This window comes from Girardinichthys multiradiatus, chromosome 23, assembly GCF_021462225.1.
Source record: "Girardinichthys multiradiatus isolate DD_20200921_A chromosome 23, DD_fGirMul_XY1, whole genome shotgun sequence".
Lineage (NCBI taxonomy): Eukaryota > Metazoa > Chordata > Actinopteri > Cyprinodontiformes > Goodeidae > Girardinichthys > Girardinichthys multiradiatus.
The window spans coordinates 34,218,351-34,242,550 of NC_061815.1; the positions used below are offsets into that span (position 1 = coordinate 34,218,351).

A 24,200-nucleotide genomic window follows, 5' to 3' on the forward strand; every position below is an offset into this window, starting at 1 on the left:
CACTGTTTCAAATACCGGCGCTTTAAGCTCCCCTACATTTGGAGTCTTTTAGCTGGTATAAATTTCTTTTCTAAACAGTTCCTCCCCGAATCGGCTCACAGTATTTTTTCAAACCATTCTATTAAACTCTTTCTTAAAGGGATTAGCAAACATTTCCCTCCTTAGTCCAATATTCGTAGACCCGTCACTCTTCCAATCCTAAAAATGCTCATTTCAACTCTCCGTTCAGGCCCCCTCTCCAGTTATCTTAAATTGCTTCTTTCTAATGCTTTTCTTTTAGCATTCTATGGTCTTCTTAGGGTAGGTGAATTCACCTCCCCTTCTAATCTTTTTCATCCTTCTAGGGATTTATCCTTCTCTGATCTAAAATTCTATCCAGATCACTACAAACCTTTCCTTAAACATACCAAAGGAAAAGGCCCCTGCTTCATTTCCATCGCTTGTCTCAATGGTCCTTTTTGACCATTCCTGGCCATGTTCGAGTTCGCTCTCAAAAGACAGAAACTAGGCCCTCCTAACATGCCCCTTTTCCTCACTCCAGAGAAAACCCACATGACCTCATCTTGGTTCCTCAAACATTTCAAGCAGGTCCTAGTTCAATGCGACATGCCCCACAGCCAATTTTCAGGTCATTCCTTCAGAATAGGAGCAGCCACTACTGCAGCAACCCAAGGTCTCTCCTCAGCCACTCTCCAGCAATTGGGTTGCTGGTCCTCTTCATCCTTCTCTTCTTATGTTTGCCCAGATTTACACATTGTTCTATCTGCTCAACGTTTTCTCAGTTCTCAGGTAAAAGCTCCCTCCTCCACCCCACCTCCACCATCTTCCTTCCCATCTCCTCCTGGCTTCCTCGTTCCCTGGCCGCCAATCCACCACCAGTGTCGGATCAGGGACAAGACATCTCTAAATCTTAACCTTACAAATGTTCATATTAACTCATGTCATTCTCAGCATTCATGTCTTCCTTCCAGGTCCGAGCACCAAAGAAATAATCTTGTAATTTCACATCATTAAAACTTTTCTAATTGCCATCCCTTTTCTTTTCAGATTGAATTATCATTGAAGACCATCATTTTCATTGCCTTCTTGTAGATACAACAGTTGGACTGGCAAAAATATTAGGTTGGACAATAGATATACAAGGAAAATGTGTTGCTGCACCTTCATTTTGTGATGTGTGGTGGCTAAAATATACAACATGCTGTATTTTTTTACAGTTGGACTTTGTTCAAATACCTCTGCCCGGTAACCTGAAGGATTTGTTGAAAATTTAACATCATACAGGTTTTAATGTATTTAAGATATGCTTGTAGTCTACCTAACTGACTGAATTAATCAGGATTTATGTATAACATGTCATTGCTTTGTATGTTTCTTAGAAAGTAATTCACAACATTTGAGGTATATTAAGGCAGACCTGTGAATATATAGGAATGTTCAAAGAAATCAACCAAGAACTGTGGACCTACACAAGTCTGCTTCATCCTTGGGTGCAATGTTCAGATGTCTGAAGGTGCCAGATTTGTCTGTTCAAATGATTATGCACAAGTATAAACAGTCTGCAGTGTGGATTGATACACTTCACAAAACACAGTGAAACCTATTCCACAGTGGAATATAGATTTTCCCAAAATGTTGAAAAATGTTGGGTAGAGCCGAAAAGGTGTGTTCAAAGATAGCGGCCCACAAACCTGACTCACCCAAACATGTTCTTTTTTTTTTTCTTAAAGGAGAACTATTATTATTTAAAATTACTTATAGGCGCTTTACAATGGCTACCTTCAAAGGCAGATGTTCTGTTGTTGGCTGCAAAGATCCACATGTGTCAATGCACATTGTCCCTCTGTCAGATAACAGATATTCATGGCTTCATTTTATTTTTGAGGACAATGTTCCAGTCACATTGCCAAAGACAGTACTAGTTTCCGCAAAACACTTTACCGCAAATTGCTTTGAGAACTTACATCAGTACACGTCAGGATTTGCAGAAAGACTTAGACTGAAGAAAATTCAGTCCCTAGTGTTTGTCATCTGCAGATGACAGAAATGTAAGTACTTATTGTTGTGTCTTATAGGTTTCGGTTCCATTTTTACGTGTACGAAGTGCTGGTTGGGGGCGTGGCCAGATACAGCTAATTTGCACAAAAGTGACAGAGTCCAAAACAGCTCATTTTGAAAGGAGCTCAAAAAAGGGGGAACTGAGGAGGTGAACTCTCATTATCTGAGAATGGTTTTGTGCAAAAAATTTAATTAACATGTGTTGTATAGCCCATAGACCTATTCCAAATGTTTAAAAGAAAGTATAATACGTCAACTTTAAAAATATTGTTTTTTGGCACAAATGACCTTTATTGAAATGTATGTATAAATCTGAATTAGCAAAAATTGAAATAGAATGGAAACATTTTTTTAAACTTTTCTCAATCTTTATTCTGGCATTTAGCAAATATAAATGTTGGTAAACCTAACTGACCTAAAACAGAAAAAAAATTGTTTCATTTACTAATCAGACAGTGAGAAAGTTATAAAAAGATGGAAATAACACAAAAGAAAACATCTGGAAACAATGCATGCATATTCATTGTAATTATTATTTTTTATGATTACCATAAGTCAAGTTTATTTCTACAGCACATCTATAAACAACCATAGTTGACATAATTGCTTTACACGGTGAAAGATCCACAACTCGTATAAAACACACAAAATGATCAATAAAAGTAGCGCAACCATCACAGATGTCCTGCTTGGCTACAATTGAAAGCCGTTGACATTAACTACTTTAAAGAAATTTAAATTGATCAATCGTTTGAGTGGCTCAGATTTTCAAAGGCAGGCTGTTCCAAACCTTATGGGCCACCACAGAAAAGACTCTGTCGCCTCTGATTTTTAGTCTGGATCTCAGGGTGTTTAAGAGCAACTGACATGTGAATATAGGAGCCATGACTGGAGAACAAGAGAGAAGCAGCATAAAATAACACTTACTAAGTAAAAATAGTACACAGAAACTTTATTCACATTTTATTGCCAGTGGCTTTGTAAGATCCCATAAAGACTCTCCTATTCAGACTTTAACTTGATATATACATCTTGAAAATACATCTTTCTCAGTGTCCAACAGTTTCAACTTTGTCCTTTGTGTGCATTTTCCTCCAGAGAAATGCAGTGCAGCATAGTTTAGATCCTGGTTATCTTTGGCCTTCACAGAGAACAGATTGTTATATAAAGTTATAGTATTAATTAAATCTATTTGAAAATCATTTTGATAATTTCTTCACTTACAACATATTTTCCTAGTTCAGTCGTGTTATCATGTGAGGCAGGTGAAGAGGAGCTTGCTGTCCCTAATAATAAAGAAAATCAATAATATCATGTAACACAACAACCAGCAGATGTATAAATTTCATTTAAAACTTAGTTGCGAAGTCACAATAGGTAATAAATAAAGGTAAATATTGTTGTTTTATTTGACACATATATCTTTATTTTACTCTTAACTACTTACTTATAATTGAACTATACAAACTACACGTTAAATATTGTGTAGTTATTCCATGTGAGGGATAATGAAAATAATAATCTTACCTACACAAATTCAATGTTTAAAACTTACCTTTAATTTGCTTACATGCTGAACTTGGATTTTGGTAGCAGATAACAATAATCACAATCAAAGAAATTATCAAACATGTTGTTGTTGTTATCACCAGTGCATTACGATAAGGGTCTGCTGTTTGTTCTATAACGAAAAGACCGAAATGCCACTGTTTCTGAAAAATACTTGTTTACATTTATAAATAATGAATAACTGCATTAGCAGTTTAATTTTCTATACTAAAAACATAATCATACCAACTTGCTGATTTGTTCCATTTCCAAAGAAAATCTCTCCACATGAGGCCACAGCACAGTAGTAAGTCCCAGCATCAGACCTGCTGATGTTCTTGGAGAACACACATCTCCTCTGAAACTCTGATTTCTTTTGACATTCATCATGTCTTTCTCCATCAGCGTAGATGACATCTGGATCAGATTTATCAGATTTGGATCTGAACCAAAACACGCTGATATCTTCTGGACATATGTTGTGGTTAAAGGCAGAGATCACTGAACATTGTAGAGTCGCCAAGTTGCTTTCATGCCCTGGATATGATACTTTTCCCTCCTGAACAACTTGGTAATTTAATATCCTTTCAGAGTGTCCTGGGGTGTGGAACACAATATTTTGTTATTTTAGCAGTTTTGACATATAACATACATTTATTGAGATGTTGGCTCATCTCTGTTTAAACCTCTCAGCAGGTCGCGTTTTTTAGATTTCCTCTTGTTTTACATGGTGAAAATACACCTTTGACCGCACAGAGCTATACTGAGATGTGGAGCACAGCTTGAAAAACGTAATCTCACATGTTTTTTTATTATCCCTGGAGAGATGAGACGAGTTTGTTAAGAAACATGACCACGTTTCTGAACAGTTTTTTTTCCTAAATAGACAATCAGTTGAAAGTATGTTTAACCACAGCTTAGCGCAACTATTATTTCCAACAAGTAGATATAAACACATTAAATGTTTATCACACTGCTGTAATCTCATTTATTTACTCAGTGACATATTAGTTGCATATTTATTATATTCTTAATGTATTCGTCACTGTATCACTCTGAGGTGCTGAATTTCCATGTTGTGTGATTATAGTTTATTCTTCATTCCCTTTTGAAAGCTGAATTAGGGTTACTTTGGCTCAGTGGTAAGAATGGCTGTCCTGGAATCTGAAAGTTGCAGGACTGCATTTTTAGCCTAACTTAGTGTTTTAAAAGATAGAATAAAAAGAATACCTTTTATTGACAAATAGGTCTCTATCCAGGTATTCTCATTCCAGTCGAGGACTGCACAGTGATACATTCCCTCGTCTTCTTTAGTTGTCCTCAAAATTGTCAGATTGCTGATTTTGTCATGATATGTTGTCTTTAGTCTCGAGGCTAAAACCCCTGGTCCATATTTAGGGTTTGTATTTTTACGCAGCATTGTAATCACTTTGAGAGTATCTCCTGCACTCTGCTTGTACCAGTGAAGACTTGTAATCCCCAACCATTCATGCGGCAAATTACACGTCATAGTTGCAGGTTCACCGAGATGAACTGTGATCACTAGAACCAGTGAGCCTAAATAAAACATTTTGAAATGAAATGGAAAAATACAATGCAGTGTAAAAACAATTAAGGCATAAATATAATTGTAATTGTTAAAACATCAAGCAAACTAGCTGTTTAAGTAGAACTTACATCCCTGATGAAAAAGGAGCAGTGTTAGCCAACAGAGAATCATCTTCACACTGTCTTCATTTGGCAACAGCGACTTGATGATATTTAAATGAAAAAAGGGGTGTGGCATTCAAAATGTTTAATGCATCTGATTGGTTATCCCAAAATATACTCTGAAAGTGCATTTCCTGACCCACTAACTCATCCTCCAAATGAAATGTCTTCTACTCAATGTTCTTATGATCTTGAGATGAAGATTTCATTCTGAGCAAGATAAATCTGTCACAATACTACAGTAGGATCAAGTTTCTTTAAAACTAAATTATAATAGAGTATAAGATGATCTGTCAGTGTCTAAGTTGGAGTTTCTTTCATGTTTCTGTTTGTCAATTCCCTCTTGTTAATTTTCTCTTCGTGTTGCTATTTTAGTTCACTACCCGTCTTCATGCTGGTTATTCCTTCCTGTGTTCTTCATCCTATTTTCCTTGTCTCTCCCTGTAAATTCTCTTGTCTTAATTTAATAAATTAATGTTATGTTCATCCAAAGGTCCCATCTGTGCCTGGGTCCTTCTCTACACCCAAACTTCATGACAAATGTGAAACAAATTTTTTCTTTAAGTCCTTTTGTATTCCAGTTTATTCTTGATATGTGAATTTAAATGTCTGAAGAAAACTTTTTTTTTTTTTTACATATGGCTTTATTATACTCTAGATGTACTGCCATTTTTACCATTGCAATGTTTGCCAATGTTTCAGGTCTGTCTATTATTACTTTAAAATCGGATGATGATACTTGAAGATTAACATTTACATTTTTGTCCACTGTGGAGCTAAATTGTTCTCTTTGCCTCTTAACAGACTGAAAGAGAACTGATGACAGGGGGCAGCATGAAAGCTGTTGCTGCCGCTGGTATATTTTGTCTGACAGGCTACCAAATGTATGTGTGTGTGTGTGTGCATATATATATACAGGGGTTGGACAATGAAACTGAAACACCTGGTTTTAGACCACAATAATTTATTAGTATGGTGTAGGGCCTCCTTTTGCGGCCAATACAGCATCAATTCGTCTTGAGAATGACATATACAAGTCCTGCACAGTGGTCAGAGGGATTTTAAGCCATTCTTCTTGCAGGATAGTGGCCAGGTCACTACGTGATACTGGTGGAGGAAAACGTTTCCTGACTCGCTCCTCCAAAACACCCCAAAGTGGCTCAATAATATTTAGATCTGGTGACTCTGCAGGCCATGGGAGATGTTCAACTTCACTTTCATGTTCATCAAACCAATCTTTCACCAGTCTTGCTGTGTGTATTGGTGCATTGTCATCCTGATACACGGCACCGCCTTCAGGATACAATGTTTGAACCACTGGATGCACACGGTCCTCAAGAATGGTTCGGTAGTCCTTTGCAGTGACGCGCCCATCTAGCACAAGTATTGGGCCAAGGGAATGCCATGATATGGCAGCCCAAACCATCACTGATCCAACCCCATGCTTCACTCTGGGCATGCAACAGTCTGGGTGGTACGCTTCTTTGGGGCTTCTCCACACCGTAACTCTCCAGGATGTGGGGAAAACAGTAAAGGTGGACTCATCAGAGAACAATACATGTTTCACATTGTCCACAGCCCAAGATTTGCGCTCGTTGCACCATTGAAACCGACGTTTGGCATTGGCATGAGTGACCAAAGGTTTGGCTATAGCAGCCCGGCCGTGTATATTGACCCTGTGGAGCTCCCGACGGACAGTTCTGGTGGAAACAGGAGAGTTGAGGTGCACATTTAATTCTGCCGTGGTTTTATGTTTTTTGGAAACAATCCGGGTGAGCACCCGAACATCCCTTTCAGACAGCTTCTTCTTGCGTCCACAGTTAATCCTGTTGGATGTGGTTCGTCCTTCTTGGTGGTATGCTGACATTACCCTGGATACCGTGGCTCTTGATACATCACAAAGACTTGCTGTCTTGGTCACAGATGCGCCAGCAAGACATGCACCAACAACTTGTCCTCTTTTGAACTCTGGTATGTCACCCATAATGTTGTGTGCATTTCAATATTTTGAGCAAAACTGTGCTCTTACCTTGCTAATTGAACCTTCACACTCTGCTCTTACTGGTGCAATGTGCAATCAATGAAGACTGGCTACCAGGCTGGTCCAATTTAGCCATGAAACCTCCCACACTAAAACGACAGGTGTTTCAGTTTCATTGTCCAACCCCTGTATATATATATATATATATATATATATTCAATTCAGTTTCAATTCAGTTTATTTACATAGCGCCAATTCACAACCCATGTCGTCTCAAGGCACTTCACAAAAGTCAGGTACATACATTCCAATCAATCGTAACTATTGAACAGTGCAATCAGATTCAGTTATTTATTCAAATTGGATAAAAAGTTTTTCTATCTCAAGAATTTGTAGGTACTCTTCAACTGTGAGTGATGGAATCTAAAACTGAAATCCAGAAAATTACATTGTGTGATTTTCTTTTAGTAATTTGCATTTCATTGCATGACATGAGTATTTGATACATCAGAAAACAAAACTTATTATTTGGTAGAGAAGCCTTTGTTTGCAATTCCAGATATCAGACATTTCTTGTAGTTGTTGACAAGGTTTGCACACACTGCTGTAGGGACTTTGGAACACTCCTCCATACAGATCTTCTCCAGACACTTCAGGTTTCGGGGCTGTCACTAGGCAATACGAACTTTCAGCTCCCTCCAAAGATTCTCGATTGATTGTTGAAATGTTGAAAAATGTTGGGTAGAGTCTAAAAGGTGTGTTCAAAGGTAATGGCCTACAAACCTGACTCACTTAAACCCGTTTTTTTTATTTTTTTTTTAAGGGAGAACTATTATTATTTAAAATTCACTTTTTTTAATCTATTTTATACTTAACATTGGGCTTCTAATGCTTCTACAACCAGTCCAAACATACAATAAAACATTCATCTCTTTTTTGGCTATAAAATAATGTTTTATTCTTTCTAGAAAATGCGGATTTCAAAAGCTGTGTAATTGTGATGTCACAATAGCAACCTGAGTCCCGCCCCTATGTAGCAACTAAAGCAGAGCTACAGCTACTTGATTTTCAGTAGAGGATCACGTCTCACTGGCTGCTTTTACCTTAAACAAACTTTACAATGGCTACCCTCAAAGGCAGATGTTCTGTTGTCGACTGAAAAGACCTACATTTGTCCATGCACATTCTCCCTCTGTAAAATAACAGAGATTCGTGGCTTCGTTTTATTTTTGAGGGCAATGTTCCAGTCACAATAATGAAGACAGTACTAGTTTGCGAGAATCACTTCAACATGGACTGCTTTGAGAGCTCATATCAGTACGCGTCACAATTTGCAGAAAGACTTAGACTAAAGAAAAATTCAGTACTTATTGTTGTGTCTTATAGGTTCTGGTTCCATTTTGTGTAGGAAGTGCTTGTTGGGGGCGTGGCCAGATACAGCCAATTTGCATAAAAGTGACAGAGCCCAAAACAGCTCATTTTGAAAGGAGCTCAAACAAGGGGAAACAGAGGAGTTGAAATCTCATTATCTGATAATGGTTTTGTGCAAAAAATGTAATTAACATATGTTGTATAGCCCATAGACCTATTACAAACATTTAAAAGAAAGTATAATATGTCACCTTTTTAAAAGAATGTTTTTTGGCACAAGTGGGCTTTATTGAAATGTATGTATAAATCTGAATTAGCAGAAAGTGAAATAAAATGGAAATAATTTTACTTTTCTCACTCTTTATTTTGGCGTTTAGCCAATATAAATGTTGGTAAACCTAACTGACCTAAAACAGGTAAAGCTTAGTCTGATTTACTAATCAGTGAGAACGTTTTAAAAAGATGGAAATAATACAAAAGAAAACATCTGTTTTTTGTTATGATTACCATAAGTCAAGTTTATTTCTACAGCACATCTATAAACAACCATAGTTGACATAATTGCTTTACACGGTGAAAGATCCACAACTCGTATAAAACACACAAAATGATCAATAAAAGTAGCGCAACCATCACAGATGTCCTGCTTGGCTACAATTGAAAGCCGTTGACATTAACTACTTTAAAGAAATTTAAATTGATCAATCGTTTGAGTGGCTCAGATTTTCAAAGGCAAGGCTGTTCCAAACCTTATGGGCCACCACAGAAAAGACTCTGTCGCCTCTGATTTTTAGTCTGGATCTCAGGGTGTTTAAGAGCAACTGACCTGTGAATATAGGAGCCATGACTGGAGAACAAGAGAGAAGCAGCATAAAACAACACTTACTAAGTAAAAATAGTACACAGAAACATTATTTACATGTTATTGCCAGTGGCTTTGTAAGATCCCATACAGACTCTCCTATTCAGACTTTAACTTGTGAATATACATCTTCCTCACTATCCAACAGTTTCTTCTTTGTCCCTCGTGTGCATTTTCCTCCAGAGAAATGCAGTGCAGCATAGTTCACATCCTGGTTATCTTTGGCCTTCACAGAGAACAGATTGTTATATAAAGTTATAGTATTAAATAAATCTGTTTAAAAATAATTTTTGTAATTTCTTCACTTACAACATATTCTCCTATTTCAGTCATGTTATCATGTGAGGCTGGTGAAGAGGAGCTTTTTGTCCCTAATAATAAAGAAAATCAATAATATCATGTTATATTACATATAACAACCAGCAGATGTATACATTTATTTTAAAACTTAATTGTGAAGTCACAATAGGTAAATATTGTTTCATTTTACACTTATCTTTATTTTACTCTTAACTACGTACTTATAATTGAACTATACAAACTACACGTTAAATATTGTAGTTATTCCATGTGAGGGATAATGACAATAATCTCGTGGCGCATTTTTCTCTTGCTCTCGGTGAAAGACACACGCATTTTCTCTCCCTCCCTCCCTGCTGATCCCTGCTTCTGCTTTTTGTCTGTGTTTTTCTCAGAGCCTCGCTTTGCATATCCTCCAAACTTCTGCTTTTTGGAGTTGATGGTTACCTGCCTTATCGAGTGATTCGCAAAACTTTCCAAAGCTGCCTGTCATGCTGGATGGAGTCTGTAGAGCGATCAACACTCAGACTGAAATGTTAAGAGAGCAGAATCGCAAGCTAGACACGATTCTTGAACAGAATCGCAGCCTTGCAGTGGTTGGACTCAGAGGTTAAAGGATAGAATCTTGGAGGAGTTGTACGCTCGAGATTTGCGGAAAGTACCAGAAAGTTGGCTATTTGGATTTACCAGTAAAACTCTTATGGTAGTTGGAAATTCACAACTGCCTGAACCACAACATTTCTTGTTTTTCTAAATCTGGCTCCCCAATGTGGCCTTGGCAACTTCTGCTAACTGGCTAACGACAAAATATCTCCTGGATGTTATATAAACACGACGCTCTCCCCAGCAGTCCCCTACCAGCTGTGTGCTGATTAGGCCGATTGATAAAACTTCCACCTCTCTTCTCAAGGACAATGGCGCTTCTATCAGTGTTGACAGTCTAATTCTTGCAAACACACTCAGACATATATATATATTCGCACCCTCAAGATTCCACCGTACCCTTGCTGAATCTTTACTTATGTGTGTGTTGCTTACGCCTGCTAAGGTTTTTTGTACTACTTCAGACTCTTGCTCAGAATAGAGTCTGAAATATGATTGTTTTTCCTCCTTTCTTACTTACCTAAATGTGTGATTTAATTACTTTTCACAGATTTTCAGATTTCTCAGAAGGATTAACAGGGAAAGCCAAATATTATTAGCATTTGAAAATTTGGACTAAAGCTGTTTTTACACCAATGCCCATAGATTTTTAGATTTCTTAGAAGGATTGTATTACAACTATTTCATACCAGTGAAACCCAAACATTATTAGTATTTTAAAGGTTGAACCTTTCTTCAAGCACAGGATGAATTCCTTACCAAAGAGGACTTAATGAGCTAATTACCTCTATTAGAAAGATTGGATTAGAACCAGCCCTTACCAGTAAACTCTCAACAATTATTCATGTCATTTGATTTGTTTTTCTGTGTTTGATTTTCTGTATCATTGTAATGTTTTTCCTCATGTACAGTGCTTTGAGTGCCTTGTTGCTGAAAAGCGCTATATAAATAAACTTAACTTGAATTAATAATATCTTACCTACACAATTTCAATGTATAACACATACCTTCAATTTGCTTACATACTGCCCTTGGATTTCGATAGCAGATAACAATAATATTCACAATCAAAGAAATGATCAAACATGTTGTTGTTATCACCAGTGCATTACGATCAGGGTCTGGTGTTTGTTCTATAAAGAAAAGACCAAAATAGACTTTGCAACTGTTTCTGAAAAATACTTGTTTACCTTTATAAATTATGAATAACTGCAATAGCAGTTTAATTTTCTATACTAAAAACATAATCATACCAACTTGCTGATTTGTTCCATTTCCAAAGTAAATCTCTCCACATGAGGCCACAGCACAGTAGTAAGTCCCAGCATCAGACCTGCTGATGTTCTTGGAGAACACACATCTCCTCTGAAACTCTGATTTCTTTTGACATTCATCATGTCTTTCTCCATCAGCGTAGATGACATCTGGATCAGATTTATCTGATTTGGATCTGAACCAAAACACGCTGATATCTTCTGAACATATGTTGTGGTTAAAGGCAGAGATCACTGAACATTGTAGAGTCGCCAAGTTGCTTTCATGCACTGGATCTGATACTTTTCTCTCCTGGACAACTTGGTAATTTAATATCCTTTCAGAGTGTCCTGGGATGTAGAACATAATATTTTGTTAATTTTAGCAGTTTTGACATATAACATACGTTTATTGAAATGTTGGCTTGTTATCTAATGATGCCAGTTAAGACAGCATCACAACCCTCTGAAGGCAAAAGGTTATTTAAAAGAGAGTTTCCAGATGCTGTTATTTGAGGTATCAGAATCTATTAAAAACTCATCTATTTAAACCTCTCAGCAGGTCACATATTTTTTAAGATTTCCTCTTGTTTTACTTGGTGAAAATACATCTTTGACCGCACAGAGCTATACTGACATGTGGAGCACTGGATACCTCTAAAGAGCCTGAAATGGCTTGAAAAAAATAATCTCTCATGTTTTTTTTACTATCCCCTGAAAGATGAGATGAGTTTGTTAAGAATCATGACCACGTTTCTGAACTGTTCTTCTTTTTCCTAAATAGACTATCAGTTGAAAATATGTTTAATCACGGCTCAGGGCAACTATTATTTCCAGCAAGTAGATATAAACACATTAAATGTTTATCACACTGCTGTAATGTCATTTATTTACTCAGTCACATATTAGTTGCATATTTATTATATTCTTCACTGTATCACTCTGAGGTGCTGAATTTCCATGTTGTGTGATTAGAGTTTATTTTTAATTCCCTTTTGAAAACTGAATTAGAGTTACTTTGGCTCAGTGGTAAGAATGGCTGTCCTGCAATCTGAAAGTTGCAGTTTGATACAAGCTACCTATGCTAGGATTGCCGATGTGCCCCTGGGCAAGGCACTTTATCCCATTTTGGCTGCCAATCTGTATATTTAATGTATGAATGAATTGAATGTGGCTTCAGTGTAAAGTGCTTTGAAGGGTCAGTATGACCAAAAACGCATTGTATGAATTCAGGTAATTTACCATTTGTGTAGTTTTTTCTCTCTCAAAATCCTTATAGTGAAGAGTATAGTCTCAAAACTATTTAGAGGTCAAATATTAACAACAATAATATTTAGGAATATGAATAAATGATTTACTCCTCTACATTGATATTTGAATTTATTATAATATACTGAATTTTAGACTTCACAGCTTGATAGGAGCTTTTTTAAAAATTATTAGACAATATTTCAGTTCATAATCTTTGCCTTTGCATCAGAATAATAAAAACTGTTCAACTACATAAGCTTTATTATTAATCAAAAATTATTGATACATAGTTTGTGAATATATTTTAAACAGTCCAGCTTTAAGTGGTTGATATTTCACATTACCTTCCAACACCAAATAGATCCCATGCCAAATATTCTCTGTCCATTCGATGATAGCGCAGTGATACATTCCTTCATCTTCTTGAACTGTTCTTATGATTGTCAGACTGCTAACATCTTCTTTGTGTGTTGCATTCACTCTTGAGGCAGAAAATCCTGCTCCATATGCAGGTTCTGCATGCTTTCGCAGCTTCACAATTATTGTCAGTGTATTCCCTGCACCCTGTTTGTACCAGTGAAGCTCATTATTGGTCAGCTGTTCAGCAGAAAATGAACATGTAATGGTTGCTGGGTCACCTAGAGGAACTGTGGTCACTGTTACCAGCATATCTGCATAATATATATAAAAAAAGCACAACATGTTAAATAAAAGCCACGAGTGGAGACTAAGGAAATAGAGTAAATGAGAACATGAACAGTTAGACATGAAGACAACACCTATTTGTCAAATTATAAGAACTTACTTCCTTGATGAATAAGAAGCAGTGTAACCAACAACTGAATCATCTTGACAATGTCTTCTTTGGAACAATTTCTCATATTTAGGTGACAGAAGGAGGTGTTGTCTTCCGGAGAGAGACCTGATTGGTTACCTCAAAATATGCAATAATAGAGCATTTCCTGCCACAATGGTCTTTCCCCCTTTTAGGTGCTTTGTCCCAAATTATTTCTGAGTAATGATGAAGCGTTGAGTAATTTTCAGTTTCTGGACTAGAAGAGCTACGTCCTAACGGTGTTCTTTTAATTACTTTTTTAAACTTTTCATTAGTATTTAAGATGGTCAAGCTTCTTCAGTTTGATAAGAACCTACTGTATGAGTGGCACTGGAGAAAGTTTTTAGTCTTGTCATAAGGAAAGGTTTTTTGATCAAGTAGATTAAAGTCACAAAGTAGATGTAAAATGTATTTAGCCATTATTTAATGCTTAAGAACAACGTTGTACGTTTTTTCCTGAAAAAAACTTTTTGAGTTGTAGAAAACCTGTTGCTCTACCAATGTGATCATTTATCTGATTAATAAACTTTGCAGTTTATTCAACTCAAGAATTATGCAATAGTAATTCTATATACATGACCATTTTTAACATTTTGTTATGTCACAACCAGAAACTTGTAAAATTTATTTAATTGGTATTTAATTCACCAATGCAAAGAAGTGGACAATTGTGAAGAGGAAATACATTAGACATGATTTTCAAAATCTGTTATAATTAAAAATCTGTGAAGTGAGTTTCAGTTCAAAAGGTGCTGGTCTTGTGTTCTCCTCTACCAGCTTTGCCATTTAGAAATGTGTTCCCATTCTCTGCCACATGGCTGTCAATTTCTCAGGACATTTTGAAACTTTCTTTCCAGGGATTATTGTGAAAGATGGAAAAAACATTTAGGCAAGAGTTACCAACTACTTTTTAGGCTGACATTACTGGTAAACAATAGGGTGTAACAAAACCTCGTGCCACAAGATCTTGCAGTATAAAACACGTAATATTTCAAATCTACAGGAAATTTCTCACAACACAACTATTCAACAAATGTCTGTGCTGCTAAGTGAGCGCTGAAATTTCCCATTCTTCTTTTAAGTTGTTTTTGTGACAGCATTTTGGGTGCCTTGTGAAAAAACACTATGACAGAGTAAGTCCAGACAGAATGTGTGAAACTGTGTTACTGTTCGCATGCCAGGGGTATAAATAGATTGATGTTTATTGTAACAAATGCACTTTGCACAAGGCAGTTTTAACCCATGCAGTTTATGTAAGTGCATTGTTTGAGGCTTGTATGTATGAATGCATGTATTTACTAATCAAATCTAAACCTAATCTCTGTATAGAATAGGTTTAAATGTCCACGGTCTAAACATTTGCGGTCTAAAAAGCTGTTTCTCCTCTGTTCTTCTGTCTTTTTGAGTCACGTGAGAGAACACATAAGTCTGCAGCTGTAAAATCCCTTTAAGATTTGTGACAATTACACCTTTCCATTGATTTTTTATTTTATGAATTTAAATTAGCTTAAAGTTTAGTTGCTATAATTGAATCATTTAAGTTCATCGCTGTGAGATCTCTGCTGGCTGGTTCTGGCACTTCATTGTTCTCAGCTGCAACTCATCCAGCTAATGAGCTCATGGCTTTTTAAGACAGCTGCTGACACAGTCTGTTGCTGGAACATAGTCTCTGTTATGTGGACTTCTGTCAGCCTGCCTGATCGCTTGTTGTCCTGCCTTCCTGTCGATCTGCCCATCTGTCTGCCTGCCTGTCGCCATATGGAACTCTTCTTCAGGAAATCTGCACTGTAAATATTTCCACCACCAGAACACTCTCTCTCTGCTCGGATCCTTGGGGCTTCCTCATCCTCTGGCTTCTAACAACTCTAATCAAGGTCTACCTAAGTTGGAACAATAAAACCTAATTTCAATCTAATTCTGTGCATCGAATCTGTGTCATCTTCTGAGTTGGTTATATTTCGACAACCTGAGTAAATTAATGATGGTATGTTCCAGCCAGCAGACATGTCGAAAAACAAATCAGATGAAGATGAACAGACCTCCTGGAGGGAACGCCTCCAATCCACTGAGACCATGCTTCAACAGTTGCTACAACAACAAAGGACGACAGATGCCCATCTCACGGAACTTGGTGGTATGGTACATGCCTTAAGTGAAATATTAACCAAACTCTCACCCGCTCCTTCCAATCCTCCAGCTCGTTCTGAGAATCCTCAGCCACCCACAACCCACTCGTCCGGAATCCGAGAACCTGATTTCCGTCCGTCTGAACTTTTTGATGGCAACCCTAATAATTTTGGTGGGTTTTCTCTCCAATGTGAGTTGGCTTGTAGTCGTTCCCCCTCTCTGTTTCCGACTGCTGCTTCTAAGATCACTTTTATTGTTACCTCCCTAAAAGGATCTGCTTTACGCTGGGCGCACGCTTTTCTCACAACTAACCCTATTGAGTCTCTGAGTTACGCTGTTTTTTTCAGTCACTTCAAGGAAGTCTTTGATCAACCACTCCAACAGGAGACAGCTGCTAAGAAGTTACTTACCCTCAAACAGGGAAAGAGGGCATTGACGGAGTTCGCCATCGACTTCCGGGTGGCAGCACAGGAGGTGGGTTGGGATGAAGCGGCACTCAAGGGTATTTTTGTGAATTCCCTTACAGATCAGATAAAGGACCAGTTGGTTTTAAGAGATCAACCTGTGAGACTGGATGATTTAATCAAACTGTCAATCCGTATTGACAACCGCCTAAGAGAGAGACAAGCAGAGAGGAATCATAAGTCAGAGTGGCAGCACTTTATGGCACCTCGGACCGCTTACCTTGATACACCCACTTCCTCTTCGGAGGGATCTGTGGAACCTGAGCCTATGCAGGTTGGTCACACTCGTCTCTCTCCTGAAGAGCGACAACGTCGTTTTGGGGCTGGTCTTTGTTTGTATTGTGGACAAGGTGGACATTATGTTGCAAGATGCCCTAAGAAGGGAAAAGAGGGGACTCGTCAATAGGTCAGGGGACTTTGATGAGCATGTCCCATTTTTCCCCTATATCTCGTCTGTGTTTTCCAGTCACTATTATTATTGGCCAAGAAAAGTGTCCAGTGGATGCTTTTATTGATTCTGGTGCGGAACAGAATCTTATTTCCTTGGATCTAGTTGACAAACTTAAGATACCTTCTCAGTCTCTCAACCACCCCCTTTCTGTTTCGGGCATCACTGGTCAAACCATATCTCAGGTGAAGTTTAAAGTGCTCCACCTTCACATCATTACCTCAGGTAACCACCATGAATGGGTGAGTTCTTTGTTGTCTCCTCTATCTCCCCACAATTGGTTCTAGGATTTCCGTGGTTGCAGAGACATAATCCTGCAATTAATTGGGTGGAGGGCAGAGTAGAGAAGTGGAGTGATTACTGTCTCCAGAATTGTCTAAAGACTGCTGTCTCTCACTCTAGCAAACAAATTGAACCACCTGAGCCTGTTGATCTGTCTAAGATTCCTCCTGAATACCACAATCTCGCATCTGTTTTTAGTAAACAGGGGGCTCTTTCTTTACCCATGCATCGCCCCTATGACTGTGCTATTGATCTCCTTCCAGATGCTCCGTTACCATCCAGCAGACTATACAATCTCTCTGGACCGGAGAGAAGAGTCATGAAGGAGTACATTAAGGATTCCTTAGCATCCGGGATCATTCGGCCATCTACCTCCCCCGTTGGCGCCGGCTTCTTCTTTGTGGGGAAGAAAGACGGCACATTAAGACCCTGCATTGATTATAGGGGGTTGAATCAAATCACAATCAAAAATAAGTACCCCTTACCACTCATTGATTCTATACATGACCAATTACACTCTGCCAAGATTTTTACCAAGCTCGACCTGCGCAATGCGTATCATCTGGTTCGGATCCGAGAGGGTGACGAGTGGAAGACAGCTTTTAAGACTCCCCTGGGACATTTTGAATATTTGGTGATGCCTTTTGGATTGACTAACGCACCCGCTGTTTTTCAGGCTCTTATAAATGATGTTCTTCGTGATTTCCTCAACCTCTTTGTGTTTGTTTATCTGGATGATATTTTGATTTTCTCTCAGAACATTGATCAGCATCACCAGCATGTCAGGACCATACTCCAGAGGCTTTATGAAAACCAACTCTTTGTAAAAGCCAAAAAATGTGAATTTGATGTTTCTTCTGTGACCTTCTTGGGTTTTATTTTTGAAGCAGGCAGGTACAGAACGGATCCTGAGAAGACCAAGGCAGTGGCAGAGTGGCCTACTCCAACGGATTGCAGGCAACTCCAAAGGTTCTTAGGTTTTGCAAATTTTTATAGAAGGTTTATAAAGAACTACAGTCAGGTCACTGTGCCCTCACTCAACTTACCTCCTCTCTGAAGACATTCCATTGGTCCCCTGAGGCAGAGAAAGCTTTTTGCAAATTGAAAACTTTATTTTCTTCTGCACCCATTCTGACTCATCCTGATCCTAGTGCGCAATTCGTTGTGGAGGTTGATGCTTCTGACATTGGAGTAGGGGCCATCTTGTCTCAACGTTCTCCTATAGACAACAAGGTGCATCCTTGTGCTTATTTTTCTCGTCGTTTGTCGTCAGCAGAGCAGAATTACGATGTGGGAAATCGAGAGCTTCTGGCTATCAAGTTGGCGCTTGAGGAGTGGCGGCATTGGTTAGAGGGGGCGGAAGTCCCTTTTCTCATTTGGACTGACCATAAAAACCTCTCTTACATCCAAAATGCCAAGAGACTTAACTCCAGACAAGCCCGTTGGTCCCTGTTTTTTGCTCGTTTTAATTTTTCTATCTCTTACAGACCCGGCTCCAAGAACATCAAGCCCGACGCTCTCTCTCGCCAATTTTCTCATTCTGAGCAATCCAAGACTGAAGCTTCCATGTTACCGGAATCCTGCATTGTGGGCGCCCTCACCTGTGCCATTGAAAAGGACATCAGGGAGGCACAACAATCTGAACCAGACCCAGGTACTGGTCCTGTAGGCAAACTGTTCGTTCTGAACTCCATCATCAATAAAGTTCTGGATTGGGTTCATAATAATAAACTTACCTATCATCCGGGGATTAATCGTATGATCACTTTTACCAAGAGGTATTTCTGGTGGCCCACTATGAATCCCGACATTAGAGAGTTTGTCGCAGCTTGTTCCACATGTGCCCGTAACAAGAACTCAAATCAACCTCCTGCCGGTCTTCTTCAACCTCTGTCTACCCCCAGTCGCCCATGGTCCCACATCTCTATTGACTTCGTCACTGGTCTCCCGCCATCTGACAGAAACACAGTCATCTTTACCGTTGTTGATAGATTCTCTAAGACTGTTCATTTTATTCCCTTAACTAAGCTTCCGTCTGCATTGGAGACTGCTCAACTTCTGGTTCTTCATGTCTTCCGTATTCATGGCATGCCCTTGGATATTGTCTCTGACCGAGGCCCGCAGTTCATTTCACAAGTCTGGAAGGAGTTCTGTAGGGCTATTGGTGCTACCGTAAGCCTTTCATCTGGTTACCACCCTCAGTCTAATGGGCAGACTGAGAGATGCAATCAGGAACTGGAAGTAGCATTGAGATGTGTGATTAATGACAACCCTTCTTCCTGGTGTAGACATCTCACTTGGATAGAATATGCCCATAATATTCATACTTCCTCTGCTACTGGTTTATCTCCCTTTGAGATTTATCTGGGCTATCTACCTCCATTATTCCCCAGTATTGAACCTGACACTGTTGTCCCCTCTGTTCAGCATTATATCTCCAGGTGTCGTAAGATCTGGCGTCAGACCAGGAGGACACTTCTACGCACTTTGGAACAGAATAAAAGGTTTGCTGACCGTCACCGTTCCACTGCACCGGTCTACTGCATTGATCAGAAGGTCTGGCTCTCCACCATGAATATTAAATTAAAGGATACTACTTGAAAGTTGGCCCCCCATTTCATCGGTCCTTTTGTCATAGAAAGGATCATCAACCCTTCTGCGGTGAGACTCAAGTTGCCAGCTTCTATGCACATTCATCCTACCTTTCATGTTTCACAGATCAAGCCAGTCTCGGAAAGTCCCCTGAATACACCCACCAAGCTCCCTCCCCCTGTTCGTCTCATTGATGACCATCCAGCTTACACGGTCAATCGTATCCTGGATGTTCGACGTAGGGGGCGTGGTTTTCAGTACCTTGTGGATTGGGCTGGATATGGACCTGAAGAAAGAACCTGGGTACCTCGTTCTCTTATCCTGGACCCTGCTCTCATTACATCTTTTTACAGACGTCATCCGGAGAAACGTTCGCGATTGCCTGGAGGCAATCGTTGAGGGGAGGGTACTGTGAGATCTCTGCTGGCTGGTTCTGGCACTTCATTGTTCTCAGCTGCAACTCATCCAGCTAATGAGCTCATGGCTTTTTAAGACAGCTGCTGACACAGTCTGTTGCTGGAACATAGTCTCTGTTATGTGGACTTCTGTCAGCCTGCCTGATCGCTTGTTGTCCTGCCTTCCTGTCGATCTGCCCATCTGTCTGCCTGCCTGTCGCCATATGGAACTCTTCTTCAGGAAATCTGCACTGTAAATATTTCCACCGCCAGAACACTCTCTCTCTGCTCGGATCCTTGGGGCTTCCTCATCCTCTGGCTTCTAACAACTCTAATCAAGGTCTACCTAAGTTGGAACAATAAAACCTCATTTCAATCTAATTCTGTGCATCGAATCTGTGTCATCTTCTGATTTGGTTATATTTCGACAACCTGAGTAAATTAATGATAATCGCTTAAATCTAACACTGATCACTGTTTGAGCAACTTTGTTTTTCTTTTCTTTTTTTTCACTTGAGGCACGCTGCCATTGTTTACAATAAGTATCAGCTGTTAGTTCTTGGTAGCTTTGCTGTCCTGCCTCCCACTGACTGCTCCAAAGAGAGAAACATGGGACCTGCGCTGGCATCAGACAATCGAAAGAGAAGGTACAGACCTATCATCCCGTCCATCATGTTAGTTCCCTTCCTAACAAACTGGATGAATTGGCTGTGCTTACCTGGCATCAGGGGACTATTGACAGAGCAACTTGGTTATCTTGACTGAGAAGTGGCTAACCAGGCAAACTCAAGACACACACATAAACATGGAAAGTTTTTATTTCCTCCAGACTGACAGAACCAGGGAGAGCGGTAAGAAGAAAGGAAGGGGTCTGTCTGTGTTTGTGAATAACAGATGGTGCAACTGTGGGCATTTAACCATCAAGGAGACGCTCTGCAGTAAGGACATTGAGCTGCAAGCTGTTAGCATGAGGCCGTATATCTACTGTGGGAGTTTACACATGTTATCGTGTATGTTCCCCCTTCAACCAATGCCTTAACAACCTCGGGATGTCATTCAAACTTTCAGCAGCAGACTCCAACACAGCACCCACAGACCTTTTTCTTATCTCCATGGGTTTTAATCATGTCTCCTTGTGTTCCTCTGCCCCCACCTTCACCCATCATGTTACCTGCCAAACCAGAGACAATAAAACACTGGACCTATTGTATGTCCACACCAAGGAGACATAACTCTGCCTGCCCTGGAAGGCTCAGATCAGCTGGTGAAAGCATCACAGACTTCATTAAGGATTACATTAATTTCTGTCTGGTCTGGACATCAATGTGTCCCTCATGAAGGTTTGTGTTTCTCTAATATGCGCTGAGTCAAACCTGAAATAAAAGCTCTCCTCAAAGAGTAGAAGGCTTTAGATCAGGAAACAAGAATGAGCTGAGAGCTTTGCAGAATAAATTGTGTAGGAAGATCGGGGATGGGACAAAAACATTTACAGAAAGAACATGGTAGACCAGTTTCAGCAGAACAAAGTCAGTAGGGTTTGTAGGAGCCTGAAAACAAAGTGAGATCACATACCAAACTCGGAGGCTGTAGGAGATTTAGGGTGGGTGAATGATCTGAATCAGTTCTTCGACAGGTTTAATCAGACACTCACCCCTCCCCCAGCCCAGTCATCCTTGCTGCAAACCTCCTATCTTAGACAACAGCTTGCTTTTTCTCTCCTTTTCAGCTCTCAGCCATCACTCACCACCTTCACTTCAGAGGACTCCATCCCACAGCCCTCCTTCACCATCACCATCACCATCATGTCCCTTTCAACACTTCAGGTGAGGAACAAGCTGCCAAAGATCCAAATGTGTAAGTCTTGAGGTCCAGGTGGCATCAGCTCCAGGTTCCTGAGGTGCTGAGCCTGAAGCTGGAGAAAGTACCACAGCTGTTGAATACCTCCTGTGTGTTAGAAGTGCCTAAGACAACGCAACGGAAGGACCTCAGCAGCCACCGGTCGCTAGCACTGATCTTGCATCTGATAAAGATCCTTAAGGGGTTGGTCCTCAACCATCTTCGCCTCCGGTTAGACCTTAATTAGATCCACTGCCGTTAGACCACCAGCTTGGCATCTAGCCTGATACTCTTGCACTGAGCTCTGACCCACCCGGAGAAGTCTAGAAGCACTGTGAGGATTTTGTTTTTTGATTATTGGAGGGTTTGGTTAGGGTTATTGGAGAAATGGGTCATGATGGAGAACCTCGGCAGGATACAAGATGTGTATTGGCAACAGATGGGTCCGAACATTTTTTTTTATATGTTCTATGGTTCCTGGTTTAAAGACTATTAATAGAATGTTTTAAATAAGAAACCAACTGGAAAGATTAAAACATTTCAGTGAACCATCTGCTTGTCTTGTTTTCTGTCAGTCAGCCTTTATCATGCCCCCCCCCCCCCATCCCCAGTTGTCACTCTGGTTTCACTTGAGCTGTCATACTTCTTGAAATGTGAAAGAGGTAACCTGGAAAAAAGAAGCCACACAAATAAGCTTTGAACTTTACAACTGATTTTGACACAAGAAAAACGACTTGTTAAACCAGTTTAACTGTGTATCACCATAAATACTTTTTTTTAACCCTGTATTTAAACTGTACCCTAAAAAACAGCTGGATGAATCTTTGGTGGTATTATTTTAATATATAGGTGTTTTGTTTAGTGTTAAGGGATAAAACATAATAAAATAAAAAATTTGAAATAAAAAACAAATATGCACCGAGTTACCTGATCATGAGTCCATGAGCTATTTTCACAATAGCTTTTGTTTTTCTTTTGGGTGGGTGCTGATAGTTGAGCCATGTTGGAATTTATGCATTTTTCTGAAATATTTGCCATTGTGTTTGAATCTTGCTGCCTTGCCTTGATGTTAACTGAGAAAATTTGATGTTCATTTTTGTTGAATACAATATTTTACATTTCTGATGGTCAGTGTTCTTTCTGTTCTTCAAGAATTTTCTATACGTTTTCAACTTGTGAAGAAATGCTCTGTTCAGATGAACCCATGTTGTTTTATCATTTGCTATAAGACTTAGCCACCAGTATCCCTGCAATTCTGAGTAAGAACAAACACGGATAGACAATAGATGGATAGATTATCCTCTTGATGTATTCATTCATTCATTCATTCATTCATTTTCTATACCATTTATTCCATAGTGGGTCACAGGGGACCCATCTCCAGCAGTCTATGGGCAACACATAGATATACAGGACAAACAACCATGCACACACTCATCCACACCTAAGGGCAATTTAGAGAGACCAGTAAACCGTCATGTTTTTGGACTGTGGGAGGAAGCCGGAGTACCCGGTGAGAGCCCATGCAGGTACGGGAGAACATACAAACTCCATGCAAAAAGGCCACCAGCCGGGAATTGAACCAAGGACATTCTTGCAGCAAGGCAACAGTGGTACAACTGCACCACTGTGCAGCCCTGTGGATATCACATGAGCCAATTTCAGATCATAGTTCTGCAATAAACATGCACCTCAATCACCTTGTCCTTTCACATCACACAAGTCAATATGTCAAGATCATGGACCCTGTGTGCTTTCAAAGCATATAGCTAAGATTGCAGAACCAAAACTGTGTTGCTTGCAACTTTCAGCTTTAACCCAAGTAATATGCATAAGATGTGGGGGATTTCCGAAACAAGAGCCCCTAAAGACCTCTATGTTGTGATCCTCATGCAGACCATTCAAATGCAAATGATGTTTTGCACCATCCTCTGCAGGTTATTTTCTGCAAGAGATTCAGCTGGTCAACATATTTTTCAAATCAAACAGTCTCTGGAGGATCACGTGGTGCCAAGATCTGTTTAATTTCCTTTTAGTTTGTGCAGCACATGTAGATCATGGAATGAAAGAATTGATCTGAAAGGTGAAAATGGAAGCCATAGAAGCTATTTCTCCTAGTTTCCAAAATTGTGACACAAATGGAGAATTTGGCACCTTCATACATAAATTTTCTTATTTTCCTTCAAAACCTTGATCAAAGCCTTATCAATTCTTGGATTTTCTTGAGAGCATATAAAAAAATAATTTGTGATACTTTTAGAAGAAATGTGGCATTTATTTCCAT

The 24,200-nt window shown here is 39.3% G+C and overlaps 2 protein-coding genes across 4 annotated transcripts; both read right to left on the reverse strand.

Moving 5' to 3' along the window:
- Positions 1–2,845: 2,845 nt before the first annotated feature.
- Positions 2,846–5,327, reverse strand: LOC124860757. Of its 3 annotated transcripts, XM_047354307.1 has the most exons (6): positions 5,284–5,327; positions 4,837–5,163; positions 3,853–4,203; positions 3,614–3,739; positions 3,283–3,344; positions 2,846–3,199 (listed from the first exon to the last, which is right to left on the reverse strand). In XM_047354307.1, the coding sequence occupies exons 1-6, from the start codon at positions 5,324–5,326 to the stop codon at positions 3,065–3,067; spliced, it is 1,044 nt and encodes a 347-aa protein (XP_047210263.1). In that variant the 5' UTR covers position 5,327; the 3' UTR covers positions 2,846–3,064. The 3 variants fall into 3 exon arrangements, with proteins under 3 accessions (XP_047210263.1, XP_047210264.1, XP_047210265.1); XM_047354308.1 differs by lacking the exon at positions 3,614–3,739; XM_047354309.1 differs by lacking the exon at positions 3,614–3,739 and having other exon boundaries at positions 3,058–3,199; positions 3,857–4,203.
- Positions 5,328–9,186: 3,859 nt separating this feature from the next.
- Positions 9,187–13,606, reverse strand: LOC124860082. Its single transcript, XM_047353057.1, has 5 exons — positions 13,282–13,606; positions 11,687–12,037; positions 11,441–11,566; positions 9,840–9,901; positions 9,187–9,756 (listed from the first exon to the last, which is right to left on the reverse strand). Exons 1-5 carry the CDS (start codon positions 13,604–13,606, stop codon positions 9,634–9,636), a joined length of 987 nt encoding a protein of 328 aa, XP_047209013.1. The 3' UTR covers positions 9,187–9,633.
- Between the last annotated feature and the right edge of the window lie 10,594 nt (positions 13,607–24,200).